The sequence below is a fragment of the Hyperolius riggenbachi genome, chromosome 7 (assembly GCF_040937935.1).
Source record: "Hyperolius riggenbachi isolate aHypRig1 chromosome 7, aHypRig1.pri, whole genome shotgun sequence".
Taxonomy (NCBI): domain Eukaryota; kingdom Metazoa; phylum Chordata; class Amphibia; order Anura; family Hyperoliidae; genus Hyperolius; species Hyperolius riggenbachi.
In genome coordinates this window covers 297,854,182-297,876,464 of record NC_090652.1, presented here as the reverse complement: position 1 = coordinate 297,876,464, position 22,283 = coordinate 297,854,182, and the positions used below count along the sequence as shown (strand labels likewise).

The 22,283-nt window shown below is 45.6% G+C and overlaps 1 protein-coding gene across 6 annotated transcripts in view; it reads left to right on the top strand.

Annotated features, from left to right (window-relative positions):
* SPEG (striated muscle enriched protein kinase) overlaps positions 1-22,283 on the top strand; it is a 369,258-nt gene that overhangs the window by 196,547 nt on the left and 150,428 nt on the right. For all 6 annotated transcript variants that reach the window (XM_068246025.1, XM_068246024.1, XM_068246023.1 and 3 more), the window contains 3 exons: positions 1,323-1,498; positions 3,383-3,471; positions 6,820-6,995. In XM_068246025.1, the coding sequence (XP_068102126.1) occupies positions 1,323-1,498; positions 3,383-3,471; positions 6,820-6,995 (441 nt within the window). The remainder of the gene's footprint in view (positions 1-1,322; positions 1,499-3,382; positions 3,472-6,819; positions 6,996-22,283) is intronic.

Below are 22,283 nucleotides of genomic sequence, written 5' to 3'. Positions count from 1 at the left end.
GTACCTTTCTGAGGAGGAATGGAGTGGCTGAGGGTGAGCAGTTTGTTTGTCACAGACTCACAGCCAGCCAGTGTGCTATTGTATTGAGCTGCAGCATGTCATGTGAGAACATTAAATGAAGCAGAGTAAATTGTCGGGTGCTGTGCGATCATTCCAAATCGGGAGGGGAGGAGGGCGTATCCTCACAATTTTGCCTCAGGCAGCAAAAAGTCTAGAACTGGCCCTGAGTACAGTATATCTACCCCCCTTGTAACTTCATATTAGCCTCGGGCGTAGATACACCTTATTTACTCCGCCGCAATTGCCAGCCATGTGCATGTGCACGCTCCCGCCCATTCTCGAATGAGAACAGGTGTTCCTAAAGACGATCAAAGTGCCTGTAATCAATGATAACCAGCATCAGTGAGATTCCGGTGCTCATTAACAAAGTGAAAGTAAAAACACACACACATTACTTCCTGTGTACTGTTCACAGTACACAGGAATAAAGTGGGGGAACTTCCAGTGGCCAAATAGTGAAAATACACCTACATATATTAAATTAAATAGAAATAAATATATCACCCATTAATTAACCCCTTAACACCACACACACGTTACCAAAATAAGACACTTTTAGGCCTCTTGCACACTGCAAGCGATTCAGATTCAGATTCCGCTTTTTAATCTGTTTTTACTTCCGATTCAGATTCAGATTTGCAGTTTTCTCCTTGCACACTGCAAATCTGAATCTGATGTAAAAACAGATTAAAAAGCGGAATCTGAATCTGAATCGCTTGCAGTGTGCAAGAGGCCGTAAACAAAACAAAAATTGTGACATTTAAAAATAATACTTACTGGTAAATAGTTATTTTTTTATATGCATGTCATGAGGGTATACTACTGTTATTTTTGCAAGTAAGGGCTAGTAATTAGTGATATAGTGTAAACAAACAACAAAAATGAAAAAATACACCTTTATTTCAAAATAAAGTATTGTGGCCATACATTGTACTAGAGACATAATTTAAACATTGTAAGAGCTGGGACAATTGGGCAAATAAAATGTGTGGTTTTTATCCACTACAATTACAGTAGCTATACAATAAAATGCAATGGCAGGTTTCCGAGCAGATGAACTGTACTTTGGGAACTTGTAATTTGCAAACAGACAATATTACTTGTGCACAAAAGTAAATATGATAACGGTAATAAAAAGTAGGAAAAAAACATTTTTGCTGAATGTTGAATTTTATCCCACTTTAAGAAAGGACAGAGATTAGACAATCTGATTTTATCATGGGTGACCGGCCTCATAATCCTCCTGTACTTTTCTCCTCTAGCACCAGCCACCGAGTCTCCTGCACACCGTGGCACCCCCAAAGATGTTCTGAGCCCCATTACATCTGACGATGAGTACCTGAGCCCCCAGGAGGATCTAAGTGAACCAACGACGCCACAACGTGGGATGCCAGGCAAAGCCACCATGGTGACCTTCAAAGCCCCTCCCTTATTCAAGGTGAAATACAATTGGTCGGTTTGTGTAGTTAAAGAACAACTATCAAAGAAACTGTTCTTCTGAAAACCCTACATACCTATAAAGCTTTTAGCTAGCTACAGTAGAAAGCATTTCAGAAGTCTCTCATCACAGCATGTGTGGAAAAAAATGCATTGTTTATCAGCTGTTTGTAACATTTTGTGTCTGCATCAGGCTAGATGCTAGACAGAGCTATACCATGTAGCTAGGTTACATTTCTCTGTCACTATTTACAGAGGAAAGATTTACTGTTTGTTTCTGCCCTGCCCACACACACACTGCTTTTTCACTGATCATATGAGAACAGCTGAGGGATTTGTTAGCTACAGAGAAACGATCTGAAGAGTAGGAGGCTTACTTTATTCCTGTTCTTGCATGCTGCCCCCCTCCCATTCAGAATAAGATGTTCCTGGCTGTAAATTGTTTACTTTACACTGTGAGTCAGAGAGAGAGAGAGAGAGAGAGAGGGAGAGACAGGAACACACAGAGTTGCATCTGATGATTATTTACACACATTTGAAGATATATTTCTGCTTTCCATCATTCTGAACACTGAATCACAGGATTACAGCCAGTGAAGATTGTTTCTGTATGCTGGATGTGCTGGACACAGTCCTCCATAGTAATGCCCACAGTGAACTGTTCTCTGTACATGTCATATTTTCTTCACTTAAAACATGAAAAGGTGAAAAAGCCTTTGTATTGCTATTTGCTAGTAATTACTGGAAATACAAGTGGCATTTAGAATTTTAGTTAACTTTGATGGTTGTCCTTTAACCTCCCTGGCAGTTTTTTTCTTTTTTTAAATCATGTAGCTAGCCTAGCGCTAGCTACATGATAGCCGCTGAGCAGCGGCATCCCCCCACCCCCTCCGATCGCCTCCAGCGATCAGGCCCATCAGGAAATCCCGTTCTGAACGAGATTTCCATTAGGGCTTCCCCTGTCGCCATGGCGATGGGCGCGATGACGTCACCGACCTAATGGACGTCGTGATGTCAGAGGGAGTCCCGATCCACCCCTCAGCGCTGCCTGGCACTGATTGGCCAGGCTGCGCAGGGGTCTCGGGGGGGGGGGGGGGGGGAGGGGACACACACCCTCTAACGCGGCAAATCGGCGGCGAGCGGTGAGTTCACGCAGCTAGCAAAGTGCTAGCTGCGTGCACCAAAAAAAATTATGTAAGTCTGCCCAGCGTGGCCTGAGCAATCCTCCTGCGCGGCATAGCCCGAGCTCAGCTCGGGATTACCGCCAAGGAGGTTCATTTTGAAGGACATAGAAGATATGAATGTGCTTGAATAGTGGAGGAGAGTTACTACTCAACTGCATGCAAGGCCACATTTTGAAACAGGACACAATTTAAATGTTGCCCAGGGTACCCATGCTTACCATCCTGGAGGCCCCAAATACATAGGGAGCTGGGTGTGGTTGCCCAACCAGCTCTCTATGCTCCCTCAGTGGTGACCAGACCTCCAAGGGAGCATAAAGGGCTCGATGGGCAGTCCCATCCAACTCATCCAGCACTCTAGGCTTGGGGGGCGGTGACGTCATTGCAGCTCTAGGGTGATGAGCGTGGGTTAGCAAGCCTGTGCCAGCTGTCTCTCAGGACACTGGTGTTATGCCCATACACAGAGGAGAAAAGAGAACTAATCAGACATAGACAGAAGACCACCTGCGTGGACAAAGGACTATGTGATGCCCAAATGCGTGTTTTTTGGCAAAAACAACTTCACATTCTCATCTTCAATGTAGTAACCAACTGAGTGGCTTACAAGCTGGCTGAAAGGACTATCATTTGTCTGTGTGTTAGTACATCATATGAGCAAGTCTTCCTTTCTTTTGACCAGTCCTTCTATTCCTGTGTGTGATCAGGTGGTTCTGTCGGACCAAACGGTATTCGAGGGTCAAGAGATCATCTTAAGAGTCCATGTGGAGGGAGAACCCAAGCCGATGATAAGCTGGTGAGTGATGTCTACACAGCTGAATGCAGACAAGGGACCCCAGATGCAGGGCCGGTTCTAAACTTTTGGCAGCCTGAAGCAAACATTGCAAGGCCACCCCCTCCATCGTAACTCCACACATTTGTAATGCAATAATTACCCCACATATGAAAAATAGCAATCAAGCAATCACCCCACATATAAACTGCAACTATTGCCCCCACCTATTATGACTGGTGTCAGTGGGCATTACACATACAAAAAAATACACCAACATGCTGCATATCATCCCCCCAACCAAAGTTCAGTCACCCCACCTGGCCATCGTGGGTGTTCAGTGGGCAAGTGTGACTGCTCTTCATCATTCCTGCTCAGTGTGGGGGGGGGAGTGACTCAAAGTTACAGAAATTCAGAAGCCGTGACAGTTTCAACTCCATGCAGAGCCCTGTTTTAAAACCAAAGGATACCCCAGGTTGTTTACACATACACAGCAGTTTAGTAACCAAAGCTTCTAACAGGCAGCCTCTGCATGCTGTGTGTGTGTACACAGTACACATGCTGGCTTGGTGCCCTGAATTGTCCCCGCCCTGAAGGATTTGATTCATCTTGCTTCATGGGAGAACCGCCCCTGCCCAGATGTTCAGCTCTCTGTTGTGTCCATTTTTCTCAGTCCTATCCCAGCCAGGAGACAGGCGATAACGTTACTTCCAAACAAAATGTCCTTATAACGCTGTAGGAGGTCGTCAGCCATGCTAAACACAATGTGACAACCAAACATCAGCAAGAAATAGGCAGGTCTCTTCTGAGAGGGCACGTTATCATCGTGGAAGAGTCTAGTATTGAACAATCTGTGCACAGGATACCATTTATGCGCTAGGAGCTCCAGGTTTTAACTATGTTTAATTGTCAGTTAGTGTTAGGTCTCTTCCGAGAGGGCACGTCAACGTCGTGGAAGTGTCTAGTATTGAACAATCTAGGCACAGGCTGTTTATGAAGCCAACGTCCTTCTTTGCTGCATCTGTTTTGAATGGAAATTGTGTAAGTTGCCCATGATTGGGCTCTGCACATCTATGCAGCTAGACAATTCAGGTGCAGCCTATATTCAAAAGTGCTGCCATTTCCCCCTGATGTACAATGTGACCATCATCAAGCAGGCGGATTGACACGGTGGCATAGGTGTGTGGTTACTTTTTTTTGTGGCACGATATGAAGCTGAGGTCTACCAAAGGTTAGGCTTGGAGAAGAAGGGATAGAAGATCCATTAGGGTCAGGAAAAGGTGAGGTCATGGTTTATTGTACAACAAGAATACGATGGGAGAGAAATGCTAAAACTAGTGAGGAAAAAAACCTAGCTGAGACTTTTAACAAAATGAAAAAAAAGCTGAAACCCTTGGCTAGCAACAAGGCCAGTCAGCCGAAAAGACATGTGTGCCTGACCACCAGCATATAACGTCAAGAAGAGCTTAGTGTTAAGAAAGTGAAGGGCGTGAAGGGTTCATTTTAAAATGGGGTGTGGCATAAGAGATTTATTGCCAAGGATTTAGGTAATAAACAGCTGAGTAGCACTAAAATACAGGAAAAAAATGTATAACTGATCCACAAAAAATATTGGAAATTCTGTCTGCAGTGCTCTGTCTCATGTGCCAGTGGTGCCAAATGCAGCTCTTAGTCTCCCCATCAACCAAACTATTTACCGTCCAATGCAGCAATCCATTGCAAGGACGCCCCCCCCCCCCCCTTTCAAGTTTCAACATGTGTGTAAAGCTGGCCTGGAGAGGAGAGACGCTGCGCATTGCAGGCACTGACACTATGCTTACCTCCCTCTGCTTCCTCCAAAATCTCCTCTCCTCCTTGCTGGTCCGCAGCATCTGATCCCCAGGATGCCGGGTATGTGCTGCACCTCCTCCCATAGCATCTCCTCCCTGCTGGCCCGCAGCATCTGATCTCCAGGATGCCGGGTATGTGCTGCACCTCCTCCCATAGCATCTCCTCCCTGCTGGCTCGCAGCATCTGATCCTCAGGATGCCGGGTATGTGCTGCACCTCCTCCCATAGCATCTCCTCCCTGCTTGCCCGCAGCATCTGATCCCCAGGATGCCGGGTATGTGCTGCACCTCCTCCCATAGCATCTCCTCCCTGCTGGCCCGCAGCATCTGATCCCCAGGATGCCGGGTATGTGCTGCACCTCCTCCCATAGCATCTCCTCCCTGCTGGCCTGCAGCATCTGATCTCCAGGATGCCGGGTATGTGCTGCACCTCCTCCCATAGCATCTCCTCCCTGCTTGCCCGCAGCATCTGATCCCCAGGATGCACCGGCGCCGCATCACTCCCCAGGATGCCGGGTATGTGCTGCACCTCCTCCCATAGCATCTCCTCCCTGCTGGCCCGCAGCATCTGATCTCCAGGATGCCGGGTATGTGCTGCACCTCCTCCCATAGCATCCCCTCCTTGCTGGCCCACAGCATCTGATCCCCAGGATGCCGGGTATGTGCTGCACCTCCTCCCATAGCATCTCCTCCCTGCTGGCCCACAGCATCTGATCCCCAGGATGCCGGGTATGTGCTGCACCTCCTCCCATAGCATCCCCTCCTTGCTGGCCCACAGCATCTGATCCTCAGGATGCTGGGTATGTGCTGCACCTCCTCCCTGCTGGCCCACAGCATCTGATCCCCAGGATGCCGGGTATGTGCTGCACCTTCTCCCATAGCATCTCCTCCCTGCTGTCCCGCAGCAACTGATCTCCAGGATGCCGGGTATGTGCTGCACCTCCTCCCATAGCATCTCCTCCCTTGCTGTCCCGCAGCAACTGATCTCCAGGATGCCGGGTATGTGCTGCACCTCCTCCCATAGCATCTCCTCCCTGCTGGCCTGCAGCATCTGATCTCCAGGATTTACCGGCGCCGCATCACTCACCCGCTTTCAGCAGATTAGCGATGGGCTCACCAGCCATACGTGATGTCCTGCTTCCTCTCTGACTACAGCAGCGCCTCATGTGACCCAGCAGCAAATGACAGGTCACATGAGGCACCGCTGTAGTCATAGATATAGGATGCCGGACAGGTGAAATATTCACCTAATTAAGTATAGTGCCAAAATCTCTGGTGCTGAAACCACCCGATGTCTGCGTTGATACCTCCTGCCACTGGAAACTCTGAGATTAAATGAATGGTGTGATATCTCTTTACCTTTAATCTAAAAATCCCAAATTATCCCCGAAGTCTTGCCTATCGGTAGCTCCACCCCTCTGCACTGACAAACTTTAACAAAAAATGAGGTCCATAGGCCAATTCCTACTTTTTAATCAGACTCGGGTCCACAGCTGTAAGTCATTGCCTGCTTGGCCATAACCAACCCTCCTAATTCTTTGCAGGTTAAAGAATAAGCAGCAACTGAAGCCCAGCACCAAGTGTCACATGACCGAGGAGGAGGAGGGGATCTTTGCACTCCATATCTCGGGGGCCGAGAAACGGGATGGTGGATATTATACCTGTAAAGCAATAAACGAGTACGGAACCAAGCAATGCGAGGCCAGGGTGGAAGTGCGAGGTAAGCGCTGTGAGAATGTCAGTGTGCCGTGTGTGACGTCACAATGTCCGCTGTGCTGTTTATCTTTTTAATGCATACAAAATTTCCTCATTTTCTCTATTCGGTGGGTAATTCTCGGGATAAGTAGAATGGAAATTGCAATTACGCCAACTTTGTCTGCAAGTTTGTCTGACTCTCTGATGGCCGGTGATTAAAAGTGGTGGCTTGAGGAGTTTTGGCCAATCACGCTTGTCTGTATTTATACAGTTAAAGAGAACCCGAGGTGTGTTTAAAGAATGTGATCTGCATGCAGAGGCTGGATCTGCCTATACAGCCCAGCCTCTGTTGCTATCCCAAACCCCACTAAGGTCCCCCTGCACTCTGCAATCCCTCATAAATCACAGCCATGCTGTGAGGCTGTGTTTACATCTGTAGTGTCAGTCTCAGCTGCTCCCCCGCCTCCTGCATAGCTCCGGTCCCTGCCCCTGTCCCTTCCCTCCAATCAGCAGGGAGGGAAGGGATGCAGGCGGGGACAGGAGTTCTGCAGGAGGCGGGGAGAGCAGCAGACTGACACTATAGAGATAAACACAGCCAGCTCTGACAAGCTGTTTGTCAGCAGCGTGGCTGTGATTTCTGAGGGATTGCAGAGTGCAGGGGGACCTTAGGGGGGTTTGGGATAGCAACAGAGGCTGGGCTGTATAGGCAGATCCAGCCTCTGTATGCAGATAATTTTCTTCAAACCCACCTCGGGTTCTCTTTAAAGCCAAGTTTAGCATCTCACTGACAATCCTTAAAAGAGGTTAACACCTTCTTCTTCTCATTCTTTCTACTTATTTTTCCTTCTTTCGTCTTCCTTCTTTTTATTTCTTTCTACTCCCTACACTTTCTTCTTCATTGTTCTTTTTTATTCTTTCTTTCTTTTCTTTTTTTCCCCTCCTTTCTCTTCTTTTTTCTTATTCCTTCTTTCTCCTGCCTCTTCTTTCTTCTACCTTTTTTCTACTTCCTCTTCGTTCTTCTTCTTCTACTTCCTCTTCTTTCTTCTTACTTCTTTCTCTTCCTTCTTTCTATTCCCTCCCACATTCTTCTTCGTCTCTCTTTCTTTTTTTTCCCCTCCTTTTTTCTTTATACTTCTTCTGTTTTCTCTCTCTCGTATTTTGCACTAGTGAACAGCTACATAAAGAAATGCTGGCAAAACCATCAGCTAGAATTATGGCTCCAGATTGTTGTTGTGTTTTTTGTTTGTTGTTTTTTTTTTTTTATTATATGTAGTTAATAACTAGCCCAAATTTTTTTTCCTGTTCTGTTGTATTGTGTATGAAATTAAGTAGTGTGTTTGTTTGTTTTCTGTATATTTTTTGGGCAGTTTATTTCATTTTTCTTAGTTTAAACTGTTGGTGTATTTAGAGTTAACTGTAACTAAAATGTCTTAAGTGGCAGGCCTGATCATTAAGGCAATAAACCTGTATTATTGGTTTTAGCTCCATTTTAAGAGACAGTCATATCATCTCAAGGACCATGTTCTATGCACTTTAAGTAGTGTGGCTCCTACTAGATATTTTTTAATGATAGTTATTATTTTTCAGTTTAAGTTCATTTCGTGTGCGTCTTCATTCCTTAAAGGGAACAAGAGACGAAGCACCCTCATGTATTTTACCATATATATCAGTAAGAACATTAGAGAAAACACCTACCCTGCTCTCTGTTTCATCCTCACTGCTAAAAGTGTCTGTTACCAGCTGTGATAAGAATCCCGGACTGAGCATTCAGTCTGGCTTTGCAGGGAATAATTATAGCTGAGTCATTATAGCAGAGCCACAAGGGGGCAGGCTTGGGCTTGAAAAGACACCAGAGAAGACAGACTCAGCTATAATCTTTCAGTAGCCAAGCCAGACTGAGTGCTCAGTCGGGGATTCTTATCAGAGGTGATAACAGTTAGATTGAAACAATGAAACAAAGAGCAGAATAGGTGTTTACTGTCATGTTCCCACTGATTTATAAGGTAAAATACAAGAGGGTGCTTCATCTCTCGTTCTCTTTAAAACACACCTCAGTGTATTCAGTAAAGCTGAACAAACAGCAAATAGAACACTAAAATGCAATAAATCAATAAAAAAAATTGAGTTTAAGATAATTACACAAAAGAAGACAGTGAGTGGGACACACAGGCTGTTTGGTTACCAATCATCTCTAAGCATGCATGCCCATAATGGCTTCACGCAATGGAGATGGGAGGGGAAAGAAATGGGAGCCACACCCACCATTGGGGAAAGTTCACAAGCTAGATAAAAGTTGTGTTGTAGAAGAAAAACTTTTGACAAATGAAGGATATCTACAACGAAGCTGCACATGCCTACGATCCTTTGTGATCTGATGATACTTGTACACACGGTCTCATGTGAACGAGGATCGCAGCAGTGCACCATTGGTTTCCAACAATTTTCACCTAGTCTGTGCCCCGGGCCTTATCCCGGGGAAAGTAACAACAAATGAATGAGAGAACGCAACCAAACACAAACCCCTCCTCCCCCAAATAAAGTAGAGTAAGGTGGGTAATTGGTGGCTACTTCCCAGCCTATTTCCATTTGGGAACTAGTGACCCATTGCTTGTTGTCAAATCAAGCCCACATGGACCTGGGTAGCGCTGGCTTCAATGTGCCCATGAAGGAAATAACCTCCCGAATGATCAACTATATGATCGATCCGATTGGGTATCGTTAATGCTGCTGATCGATGACAAATGATCAGAATTTTGGAACAATTCTTTCAGACTAATTCGGATTGCGTATCATTTTCCCCTCCATTGGTGGGACCTGAACGATCAGACCAGACGGCCAATCCCTTGGAAAATGTGGATTGTTAATGGTCACCTTTACAGATCTAAACTTGGAATCTGGTCACTACGATAGCAACAAAAACAACATTTGAAAGCGCATTTCTCCCATAGGATTCAGAACACATAAGCGTGGCTCAGACCAGTAATTGGTTGATTGGTAAATTTTGGTACGGTCAAAGAATCCGCAAATGCCAGGCTAAACAGGTGGCTTTTCAGTCTGGATTTGAAAAGCTCCAGGGATGGGGCTGTCCTTTATGGATGCGGTAGGGAATTCCAAAGGGTAGGGGCAGCATGACAGAAAGCTCTGGCTCCAAAGGTTTTGAAGTGCACTCTGGGAGTGACCACGTTTATGGAACCTGCTGATATAAAGTTGTTAGAGGTGTGGTGTGGTTTCAGCAAGTCCTTCATGTATCCAGGGCTCAAATTGTGCCGAGATTTGAATGTTAACAGTCCAATCTTGAAGAGTATGCTCGATTTTACACTTCACAATGTGCACATCATTTTAGCTTTTTGGACAGCTTTACTGAATTTTAAGCCTATTTTTTGTTTGTTTTTGTCATCTGATTTTAATACATAAGGCCTTCTGGAAGCAAATATTAGACGTCTTTGTCGCTTTATTGTTGTATAAGAGCTGAAAGCTGTTTGTGGCCCAGTGCACACCAAAACCGCTAGCAGATCCGCAATACGCTAGCGGTTTTGGGAGCTGATTTCAGAGCGATTCTACTAGGTATGTTTAGAGAGGTTTTCTTAACATACCTAGCGGTTTTGCGTGCGTTTTTGTGTAGCAGATTACACATATTGTTACAGTAAAAGTTGTTACAGAACAGCTACTGTAACAAAAATGCCTGGCAAACCGCTCTGAACTAGCGTTTTTCAGAGCGGTTTGCGGTTTTCCTATACTTTACATTGAGGACGAAACGCTTCCGAAAACTGCAAACGCGCAGCAGGAGGCGCATTTGCGGCTTGGCAAAAAACGCAAACCGCCGGTGTGCACCATCCCATTGCAATACATTAGACAAGCGTTTTTAGAGGCGGATGCGGCCGGCGGATCGCTCCAAAAACCGCTCGGTGTGCACTGGGCCTGTCTTTGTCTTTAATTTGCAATCATGCAGAACTTTCGGCCACATCGAGCATTTTCTCCGTTAGGTGATCAGGCGTGTGTTTTCAGCTGCTGATGGGCGCCGCGTGATGTCACAGCAGAATAAGATTCCTCCGCTAATTGGATTTCCTTTGTTAATTATAATTCCCTGAGCTGGCAGTTCCTGCTAATGGGATATACTGAGCGCCTCTGCTGTTGTAGGTGAGATGTTCTCCCTGCAGCAGGACAGACACTGGTGCGTTTTCCTCCCAGACGTGAATCCCTGGTTTCATATTTTGCACACATGCGCGGCTCTTGGGTTTAGGACACGGTGACAGTTACATTCTGTCACTCTCTCCTCCGCATATGATATTACTGCATGCTCCTCTAAGCTAAGCCCTCTTTCCGGAATCTGCATGGCACCCTCTACTCTGAGCGCTGCATGTCCAGCTTCCATCTCCAGACTTAGAACGCTATTAGAAAGGGGGGGATGGTGACCTATGCAGGACATAGTGTATCTTAAAGGGAACCAAGCACCACTTTTGTTTCCTGATTTTGAATAGCTATAGGAGCTGCCATGATCCCCCCTCCCCTTCTAGCTACCATTATTTATTCATTATTTATTGTGAAGATAGCATCTGTGACTTCTATAAACTGTTTGAAGCACAGTGTCCTATCTTACCCTACTTCCCCTGCTGTTGAAAGCTTTTGTTTGCTCTCTGCTAATGTGTGCAATAAAATAATTACATCAGTCCCTATGTGCCTGAAACTTCTGCGGTCAAGCAGACCTCGGAAGTAGGAAGAAGTAGGCGTAAAAAAACTCTCTGCTAAACTTTTAAATGTAAAAATTACAGATAAAATTTAAGTTTTTTTTATTGATGAACCACATTATTGGCATGCATATTAAATGTGCTATTGAGATGCCCTGGGTGCTAAAAATGGTGATTGGTTGACTTTAAAAGACAATTCCCGCAAACAAACAAAAGAAAAAAGAACAACTTAAAATACATACAAAATAAAATGTTGATTTTACGCCTTACCTTTTTCCTATGCTGCTGTCACTCACAGGAGGCAGTGAAAATCTGACAGGTTTTGGGCTAGTCCATTTCCTCACAGGGGATTCTTAGTAATTTATTTACAAAAGCACTTGCTGAATGGCAGCTGCTCAATCCAACTGCCAAAATACTGTAGTGTGAGAAGCAGTAGGGGGGGGGGGGGGGGGGGCTGTGTACATCCTTTCCATGGAGTGCTTTTGTAAATAATTAAGATAATACTGAAAATCGTCCATGAGGAGATAGGCCCAGTGCACACCAAAACCGCTAGCAGATCGTCAAAACGCTAGAGGTTTTTGGAGCAGATTTCAGAGCGATTCTAGGCATGTTTAGAGATGTTTTCCAAACATGCCTAGCATTTTTGGGAGTGTTTTTTGCAGCAGATTACACATATTGTTACAGTAAAAGCTGTTACTGAACAGCTTCTGTAACAAAAACGCCTGGAAAACCGATCTGATCTAGCTTTTTTCCACAGCGGTTTGCGTTTTTCTTATACTTTACATTGAGGACGAAACGCTTCTACAAACCGCAAAAGTGCAGCAGGAGGCACGTTTGCAGTTTGCTAAAAACCTCAAACCGCTGGTGTGCACCATCCCATAGAGATACATTAGCCAAGCGTTTTCACTGGTGGATGCGGCTGGCGGATCGCTGCTAAAACCGCTCGGTGTGCACTGGGCCATAGACCAGTCCAAAATGTGCCAGATCTGTCAGATTTTTACTACCTACTGTATGTTTCAGCAGCATATAAAAAAGGTAATTTTAAGTGCATTTTACTCTGGGGAAAAATGTATATTTTATATGTATGTATTTAAAATTTTTCACTAGAGCGGTCCTTTAAAAGGAACCCGAGGTGAGAGACATATGGAGGCAGACATATTTATTTCCTTTTAAACAATGCACATTGCCTGGCTGGCCTGCTGGTCCCCTGCGTCTAATATTTTTAGCCATAGACCCTGAACAAGAAAGCAGATCAGATGTTTGACTAAATTCTGACAAGATTAGCCATATGCTTGTTTCAGGTGTGTGATTCACACACTATTTCGGAAACAAATATGGCAGCCTCCTCGGGTTCCTTCTAAAGGGAACCAGAGACGAAGCACCTTCATGTATTTTACCATATAGATCAGTGGAAACATTAGAGAAAACACCTACCCTGCTCTCTGTTTCATTCTGCACTGCACAGCTTGTTTCTTATCAGACCTGATAAAATCCCCAACTGAGCATTCAGTCCGGCTTTGCTATAATGACTCAGCTATAATGATTCCTGAGCAGAGCCAGCAGGGGGCAGGCTTGGACTTGAAAAGACACCAGAGAACACAGACTGAGCTATAAATATTCCTGAGCAAAGCCAGACTGAATGCTCAGTCGGGGATTTTATCAGGGCTGATAAGAAGCAAGCTGTGCAGTGCAGAATGAAACAGAAAGCATGGTAGGTGTTTTCTCTAATGTTCCCACTGATATATATGGTAAAATACATGAGGATGCTTCGTCTCTGGTTCACTTTAACCAGTACTAGTTGCCTGGCAGTTCTGATGATCTCTGTGGCTGCAGTAGTATCTGGTTCACACCTGAAACAAGCATGCGGCTAATTCTGTCAGACTTCAGTCAGAAACATCTGATCTGCTGCATGCTTATTCAGGGTCTATGTCTAAACATATTAGAGGCAGAGGATCAGCAGGGCTGCCAGGCAATGTGTATTGTTTAAAAGGAAATAAACATGTCAACCTTCATATCCCTCTCACTTTTAGTGTCTTTGAATTCATTTTTGTAGTTAATAATTTCTGAAGGACATGTCTTTTTGGAAATGTGCAATGTAAAAATGTTACTCTTATGCAATGCCCAGTTACATAAAACTTCCTCTTTAAAGGACAACTGTAGTGAGAAGAATATGGAGGCTGCCATATTTATTTCCTTTTAAACAATACGAATTGCCTGGCAGCCCTGCTGGTCTGTTTGGCTGCAGTAGTGTGTGAATCACACCAGAAACAAGCATGCAGCTAATCTTGTCAGATCTGACAATAATGTCAGGAACACCTGATCTGCTGCATGCTTGTTCAGGGTCTATGGATAAAAGTATTAGAGGTAGAGGATCAGCAGGACAGCCAGGCAACTGGCATTGCTTAACCTTCTTGGCGGTAACCCCGAACGTAGTTCGGGGTAAGCCGCCGGAGGGTGCCGCTCAGGCCCTGCTGGGCCGATTTGTTTAATTTTTTTTTTTGCTGGACGCAGCTAGCACTTTGCTAGCTGCGCCAGCACCCTGATCGCCGCCGCCGCGCGCCCGATCGCCGCTATACGGTGCGGCGCGCGCCCCCCCAGACCCCGTGCGCTGCCTGGCCAATCAGTGCCAGGCAGCGCCGAGGGGTGGCCCGGGACTCCCAATGACGACCCGACGTCAGTGACGTCGGTGACGTCATTCCGCCCCGTCGCCATGGCGACGGGGGAAGCCCTCCAGGAAATCCCGTTCTTTGAACGGGATTTCCTGATCGGAGATCGCCGAAGGCGATCGAAGAGGGCGGGGGGATGCCGCTGAGCAGCGGCTATCATGTAGCGAGCCCTGGGCTCGCTACATGATATAGAAAAAAAAAATAAAAAAAAAACTGCCGCGCTGCCTCCTGGCGTATTTTTTTATACCGCCAGGAGGGTTAAAGAGACACTGAAGCGAAAAAAAAATATGATATAGTGAATTGGTTGTGTACTATGAATAATTTCTAGAAGATTAGCAGCAAAGAAAATATTCTCATATTTTTATTTTCAGGTATATAGTGTTTTTTCTAACATTGCATCATTCTATAATATGTGCAGATTACACAACACTCAGCGTTCAAAATGATTCTTTCAGAGCAGTCTGTGAAGTAATGACCTCTCCTCTGGCAGAGAAAAAGTAAACAGTTCACTTACAGTTGAGATAATAAAAGTCAGATAACAGCCCTCTCCACGACTAACTTAGTCGGAGAGCTTAATGGCTTGTTTGCATAGAGATAACAACTGGAGTTTCTCAACTCTTCCTGTACTGGAAACAATTAGACTGATGTATCTGATCTTAATGTTTTATTTCTTAGCTGTACTACACATACAAATCATAATATCATCATTTTTTTTTCGCTTCAGTGTCTCTTTAAAAGGAAATAAATATGGCAGCCTCCATATCCCTGTCACTTCAGTTGTCCTTTAACATGTGGTGTGTTACTAAAAATATGCATCCGCCTGACAGATTCTGGTCTACATATCCCTACAATGTGACATTCAAATGCAATTTTCATGTTTTTATAAGATTACTGTATTCAAACCTGCTGATGTCCTGCATGAGATGTAGCCACTTACATCATTTATTTAATTACTTTCTGGGACAACAAGACCGCAGCAGCTCTGCTGGATGTCAAAGTTTCAAGAGGGTCTTTAAAAAGTGCATTGAGAATTAATGGCAGAGAGGGCGATTTATTTGGCAGTAAGCCTGTTCTAGTCATTAGAAAAAGAACACACATAAACTCAGAGGGGTTCAGGCAGTGGCGTCACTAGGGGGTGCGGTAGGGGCGGACTGCACCAGATGTCACCAGCAGAGGGGGTGACATCAAGCTCCAGGCTAAAGGGGCCCATACACTTAACAATTTTCCCGCCGATATACAGCAGATTCGATCACTGTAATCAAATCTGCTGTAAAATCGTTGCGCAAACGCTGACCGAACGATCGATTTCCGTCTGAAATCGAATGTTTCCGTCGATCCGTCCAGAAGATTTTGCTCGATCGCCGGCGGGTCGGGAGTGCGTCGATAGCGGCGTTCGAATGTCCGATGACCGACGCTAGCGACAATACATTACCTGCTCCGCCGGCGCGTGTCCCCGCTGTCACCGCTGCTCCTTCTCCGCTGGGTTCCGGCAGGCTTCACTTCTTCCTGACCCAATAAGAGGTTTAAACAATAGAGCGCCCTCTACTGTTTAAACTTCCCCCAGCAGGAAGTGAAGTGGAGCTGGAGCCCAGCGCGGAGAAGAAGACAGCGGAGACCGGGGGACTCGCGCCGGCTGGATCAGGTAATGTATGCAGGGGAGGGGGGGGGGGCGGTGGGCAGCGGCAGCTCCACAGATGGTGAATCGATTTCATGCTTTCATTTGCAGTAAAGGCAGCCATACGATCCCTCTCTGATCAGATTCGATCAGAGAGGGATCTATCTGTTGGTCGATCTGATGGCAAATCGACCAGTGTATGGCCAGCTTAAAGCAGATTGGAGTAAGGCTATAGACCTTTTTTTACTCCAAAAGAGCATAATTGGTTTTGTTTAGCCTAGTGAGGTTAAGTTCATGGGCCAATGCTGGGCATACACGGCTCGATTTTGCCGCTCAATTCTTCCGCCGTATCGATTCCCCGCTCGATTCCGCAGGCGATTCTCGTATCTTACGCTTGTTTTTCTGATCTTTTTCTATTGTGTTCAATGCAGAATCAAGCGGTAAAACGATCGGGCAGAAGATCGGACGTGTCGGAAATTATCTATCGAGCCATCTAAATGGCTCAGAATCGAGCCGTCTATTCCCAGCATCAGAAAGGGGTGACACCATAAGTATCTGCACCGGGTGACACCAACCCTAATGACGCCTCTGGGTTCAGCTCATATCATCAGCCTGTCAGGGCTCTTTTCCACCGAAAATCCCAATCAGCATCGCAGACTCGCTGCAATCATGATATTCTCCACCTAAAACGAGCACGATTTTAGTTGCGTTTTTCGGCGGGTGTTAAAAAATGTTAGAACAGGTCAGCTGCAAACGGACAAAAAATGCAGCATGCAGAGCGTTTGCAGTTGGCCAACATTCAAAGCGCTCTGGTGGAAATGGGGCTCTGCAGTTCCCATGTTAATCGCTGTGTCCTTGCGATCAGCAAAACGATAATCAGATCCGGTGGCAAAGAGCCCTAGGGGTGACCAGATCGCAGGGGAGGACTGAGACCTTTTGGCCAGGAGGGAAACCACAAACTAGAGGCCCGTTTTCATGGCAGCCCCAGCCCAAATGATGTCACACACGCGCCCCATGTGCTATATGCCTGTAGTCACGTGGGGTGCCAATGCAGAAATACAGCAAGGACATCTGAGGGACAGCATGACGGGTAAAGTTTAATGCTTCATGATTATTGTACTTGATCGCCCACATCAACCTGAGACTTCCCAGCATCTCAGATCAATACATTCAACTAATTTCCACCCGAAATCAGTCAAAACGTTGATTTGGCATGCTTGTGGCGCCACAGATTTTCATCTGATTCGATAATAATTATCAAAATGGTTGGTAGATCGGCCAGCCCTAAATCATTAATTTAGAGGCAGCCTGGGGGGAAATCTCCCCCCTTCCCCCCTGGCCAGTCCTCCCCTGCCAGATCGGAAGTGTCCTTTAACCATCTTAGCAGTATGGACGAGCTCAGCTCGTCCATTACCGCCGGAGGGTGCCGCTCAGGCCCTGCTGGGCCGATTTTGATAAAATAAAAAGCAGCACACGCAGCCGGCATTTTGCCAGCCGCGTGTGCTACCTGATTGCCGCCGCAGCGCGGCGATCCGCCGCGTGCAGCGGCGAAAGAGGGTCCCCCCAGCCGCCCGAGCCCTGCGCAGCTGGAACAAATAGTTCCGGCCAGCGCTAAGGGCTGGATCGGAGGCGGCTGACGTCAGGACGTCGGCTGACGTGCATGACGTCACTCCGCTCGTCGCCATGGCGACGAGGAAAGCCAAACAAGGAAGGCTGCTCATTGCAGCCTTCCTTGTTACTTCTGATTGCCGGAGGCGATCAGAAGAACGCATCTGGAGCGCCCTCTAGTGGGCTTTCATGCAGCCATCTTTCAGTTGGCTGCATGAAATAGTTTTTTTTTAATTTAAAAAAAAACCTCCCGCAGCCACCCTGGCGATCTCAATAGAACACCAGGGTGGTTAAAGCAGAGTTCCCCAACCCTGTCCTCAAGGCCCACCAACAGTACATGTTTTGCAGGAAACCACAAACATGCACAGGTGGGGTAACCAGTGTCTCAGCAGAGCTGAGTAACTACTTCAGTGGATTTCCACAAAACATGTACTGTTGGTGGGCCCTGAGGACAGAGTTGGGGAACACTGCTTTAAAGGACCACTGTCGCGAAAATCTTAACATTTTAAATACATGTAAACATATACAAATAAGAAGTACATTTCTCCCATAGTAAAATCAGTCATACATTACTTTTCTCCTATGTTACTGACACTTACAGTGAGTAGTAGAAATCTGACATTACAGACAGATTTTGGACTAGCCCATCTTCTCATAGGGGGTTCTTAGGGTTTTCTTTATTTTTAAAAGCACTTAGTAAATGGCAGTTGCTCCGTCCAACTGCCAAAAAAAAGTGTACGGTGAGCAGGGAGGCTGGCCAGCATCTTTGTATAAATCTTTTTCAGGGATTGTCTTTATAAAGAGTAAAGGCCATACTGAGAATCCCCCATGAAGAGATGGACTAACCCAAAACCTGTTTCTAATGTCAGATTTCTACCTCCTACTGTAAGTGACAGCAACATAGGAGAAAAGTAATTTATACCTCATTTTACTCTGGAAGAAATGTACTTATTTGTATGTGTTTTAAATCGTAAGATTTTCGCAACAGTTCCTCTTTAAGCAAGTAAAAAATATATTTAAATATGTTGGCCAATAAAAAAAAAAATCTGATGTTGAAGCCAATTTAAAGGCATATTTTTCCATTTGCCTGGAGTGCTTGTGTAAGCCCAATTAAAGAGGACCTGTAACCAAGGATTGAACTTCATCCCAATCAGTAGCTGATATCCCCTTTCCCATGAGAAATCTTTTCCTTTTCTCAAATAGATCATCAGGGGGGTCTGTATGTCTGTGTCGAAACCCCTCCCACAGTGTGATGTCATGACCATGGTCCTGGCAGTTTGCTGTCTGTGAACCTCCATTGCATTGTGGGAAATAACGGCTGATTCCAACTGCCAAGCAACCAGTATCTCCCTCTGTGCATAAAACTCTCAGTAACGAACATTCCGTACAGATCACCTGGCAGCACTAAAGGTGTCACCAATAGTGGTACGTTCCTGAATGTAAATCAGCGAGAGAAAAGATTTTACAATGGGGAAACACTGACTAAATAATCTATAGATTAATATTGTAATCAATAAGCTATTTTATTAATTGTTACTATCACTACAGTTCCTCTTTAAATACCATAAAATAAGGTTTACGTATTAGGCACCACAAAGAACACTCTTAGGCCTAGTGCACACCAGAGCGGTTCGGCTGCGTTTTGCGATCCACTTGCGGGTGCGGATCTGCTAGGGTAATGTATTTCAATGGGCTGGTGCACACCAGAGCGGGAGGCTGCTGCAGATTTTGTATTACGGATGCGTTTCTGCCTCAATGTTAAGTATAGGAAAAACGCAAACCGCTCTGAAAAACGGCAGTTCAGAGCGGTTTTGCAGGCGTTTTTGTTACAGTAGCTGTTCAGTAACAGCTTTACTGTAACAATACATGAAATCTACTACACCAAAAATGCTTCACAAAAACGCAAAATGCTAGGTGAAATGCTACAGAAAAAGAAGAAAAAGCGTTTCAAGATCTGCTAGCATTTTGCGGATCTGCTAGCGGTTTTTGGTGTGCACCAGGCCATAATCGGCAGATTGCAGTCAATCCTATTTACTAGATAAAGGTGAGACAGGCCTAGTGCACACCAAAAACCGCTAGCAGATCCGCAAAATGCTAGCAGATTTTGAAACGCTTTTTCTTATTCTTCTGCAGCGTTTCAGCTAGCGTTTTGCGGTTTTGTGTAGCGGTTTTGGTATAGTAGATTTCATGTATTGTTACAGTAAAGCTGTTACTGAACAGCTACTGTAACAAAAAACGCCTGGCAAACCGCTCTGAAGTGCCGTTTTTCAGAGCAGTTTGCGTTTTTCCTATACTTAACATTGAGGCAGAAACGCATCCGCAATCCAAAATCTGCAGCAGCCCGGGAGTATGCGTTTCTGCAAAACGCCTCCCGCTCTGGTGTGCACCAGCCCATTTAAATACATTACCCTAGCAGATCCGCACCCGCAAGCGGATCGCAAACTGCAGCCGAACCGCTCTGGTGTGCACTAGGCCGAAGAGATGAATTACTGTTGTATGTTATAGGCTATCACACTTTGTATATTGTGTATCAAGCTGTCCTAAACCCCATTGTATTGGTTTGTAAATCGTATTTCTTCCTCTCTGGTGCTTTTCATAGATTTGTACCACCCACACTTGCAGTACGTCAGTCTAAAATAAAGGGCGATATATCTGTTGCCTCGCCGACTTACAAATGATTCGGAATAACAATGGCATTTTTCAGATGACTGGACAGCTATTTATAGGAATCACTAGAGCTAAATTAGGTTCTTTTGGCAACATTTCATTCTAGTATAGATAGCTTAGCTAGTCTTAATTGTCCATTTTGTAAAGGGTCAGAATAGGCGTCACTTTTTATTTTTATATTTGTGCTGTCAGTGCTGAGTAATCAGCAGCAGAAAACTAGTCATTTGTGTTGCTTTTTTTTTTTATACTGTAACTATAACATACGAAAGGCAAAAAGCTGCATTGAATCGGGAGCTCTGGAGAGTGTAAATATATATTTTAAACTTTCAATGTATTTTAGCATAATCCTATAACATTACTCCAGACATACTTGGTTACTTAACATATTACTTTAAAGGGTTCTTGTACTCACTATAAAGGTATTAAATCAGCCATAATTTGCACTTTGGCAGCTAATGCAATTATAAGGCATTACTGATTTTGCTCCCATTAAGACTATGGAGTTGATTCATTATGCTGTGCTGCTAAAGCAGTGCAGCTTAAAGGGAACCTAAACTGAGAAGGATATGGACTTTTCCTTTTAAAATAATACCAGTTGAGGGGCTGTGGCTAAAAGAGACACAGGATCAGCAGGAGAGTCAGGCAACTGGTATTATTTTAAAAGGAAAACTCCATATCCTTCCCAGTTTAGGTTCCCTTTAAGGAGATGCTGCCTGACTTGACAGGCAGCATATTGGGCCAATCACAGTGCGGGGATCACTTCCTATGAAGCCACTGGACCCAACGGGGCTCAGGACGGGATGAGTGGAGCAGCCATTATCTGAATGGAGCACACGTAAGTTACCAGCGCACACTACGTTGCACTACCGTGCTTAGTGTGCGCACAGCTCGTGCTCCTTACATTAAGCTGCTCTGCTTTAGCAGCGCAGCTTAATGAATCAACCTCATTGTGTCTTACCTTGCTTGAATGGTAAACCAAGTGTTAATATTTATTCATGCATGTAAGACAACACGTTTCAAGGGTGCTTCCCCATTTCCTCAGGTCAATAAAAGTGCCTTTTGTAAGAAAATTAGTAATGGAATCTAATGGTGTTATTAACCAGGGAGCAATTCAGAGCTGATTTAATACATTTATGCTATAGGCACTTTAACTAAGCTTGGAATTGTTGCATGTCTACATACTCCTTGTTTCGGTCAGAGGCACTTGTTAAAATTCAGGTAACCAAAAGTGAAGTTTCAGCCACAACTTTTTCTAGTGCTTTTGCTTTATACAAGCCACACTTGAAACGTAGTGATGTCTTTCCACCCATCAAGTTAATCACTTACCACATCAGCTGCAGAAGAGAGAGGCGGAGCTCCTTCTCTGGGCTCCACACATCAGCTGCAGAGCAGAGAGGCGGAGCTCCATCTCTGGCCTCCCCAAATCAGCTGCAGAGGAGAGAGGCGAAGCTCCTTCTCTGGGACCCCCACATTAGCTGCAGAAGAGAGAGGCGTAGCTCCTTCCCCACATCAGCTGCAGAGGAGAGAGGCGGAACTCTGTTTCTGGGCTCCCCACATCAGCTGCAGAGGAAAGAGGCGGAGTTCCATCTCTGGGCTCCCCACATCAGCTGCAGAGGAGAGAGGCAGAGTTCCATCTCTGGGCTCCCCAAATCAGCTGCAGAGGAGAGAGGCGGAGCTCCATCTCTGCGCTACCCACATAAGCTGCAGAGGAGAGAGGCGGAGCTCCATCTGTGGGCTCCCCAAATCAGCTGCAGAGGAGAGAGGCGAAGCTCCATCTGTGGGCTCCCCAAATCAGCTGCAGAGGAGAGAGGCGGAGCTCCATCTCTGGCCTCCCCACATCAGCTGCAGAGGAGAGAGGCGGAGCTCCATCTCTGCGCTACCCACATAAGCTGCAGAGGAGAGAGGCGGAGCTCCATCTGTGGGCTCCCCAAATCAGCTGCAGAGGAGAGAGGCGAAGCTCCATCTGTGGGCTCCCCAAATCAGCTGCAGAGGAGAGAGGCGGAGCTCCATCTCTGGCCTCCCCACATCAGCTGCAGAGGAGAGAGGCAGAGCTCCATCTCTGGGCTCCCCAC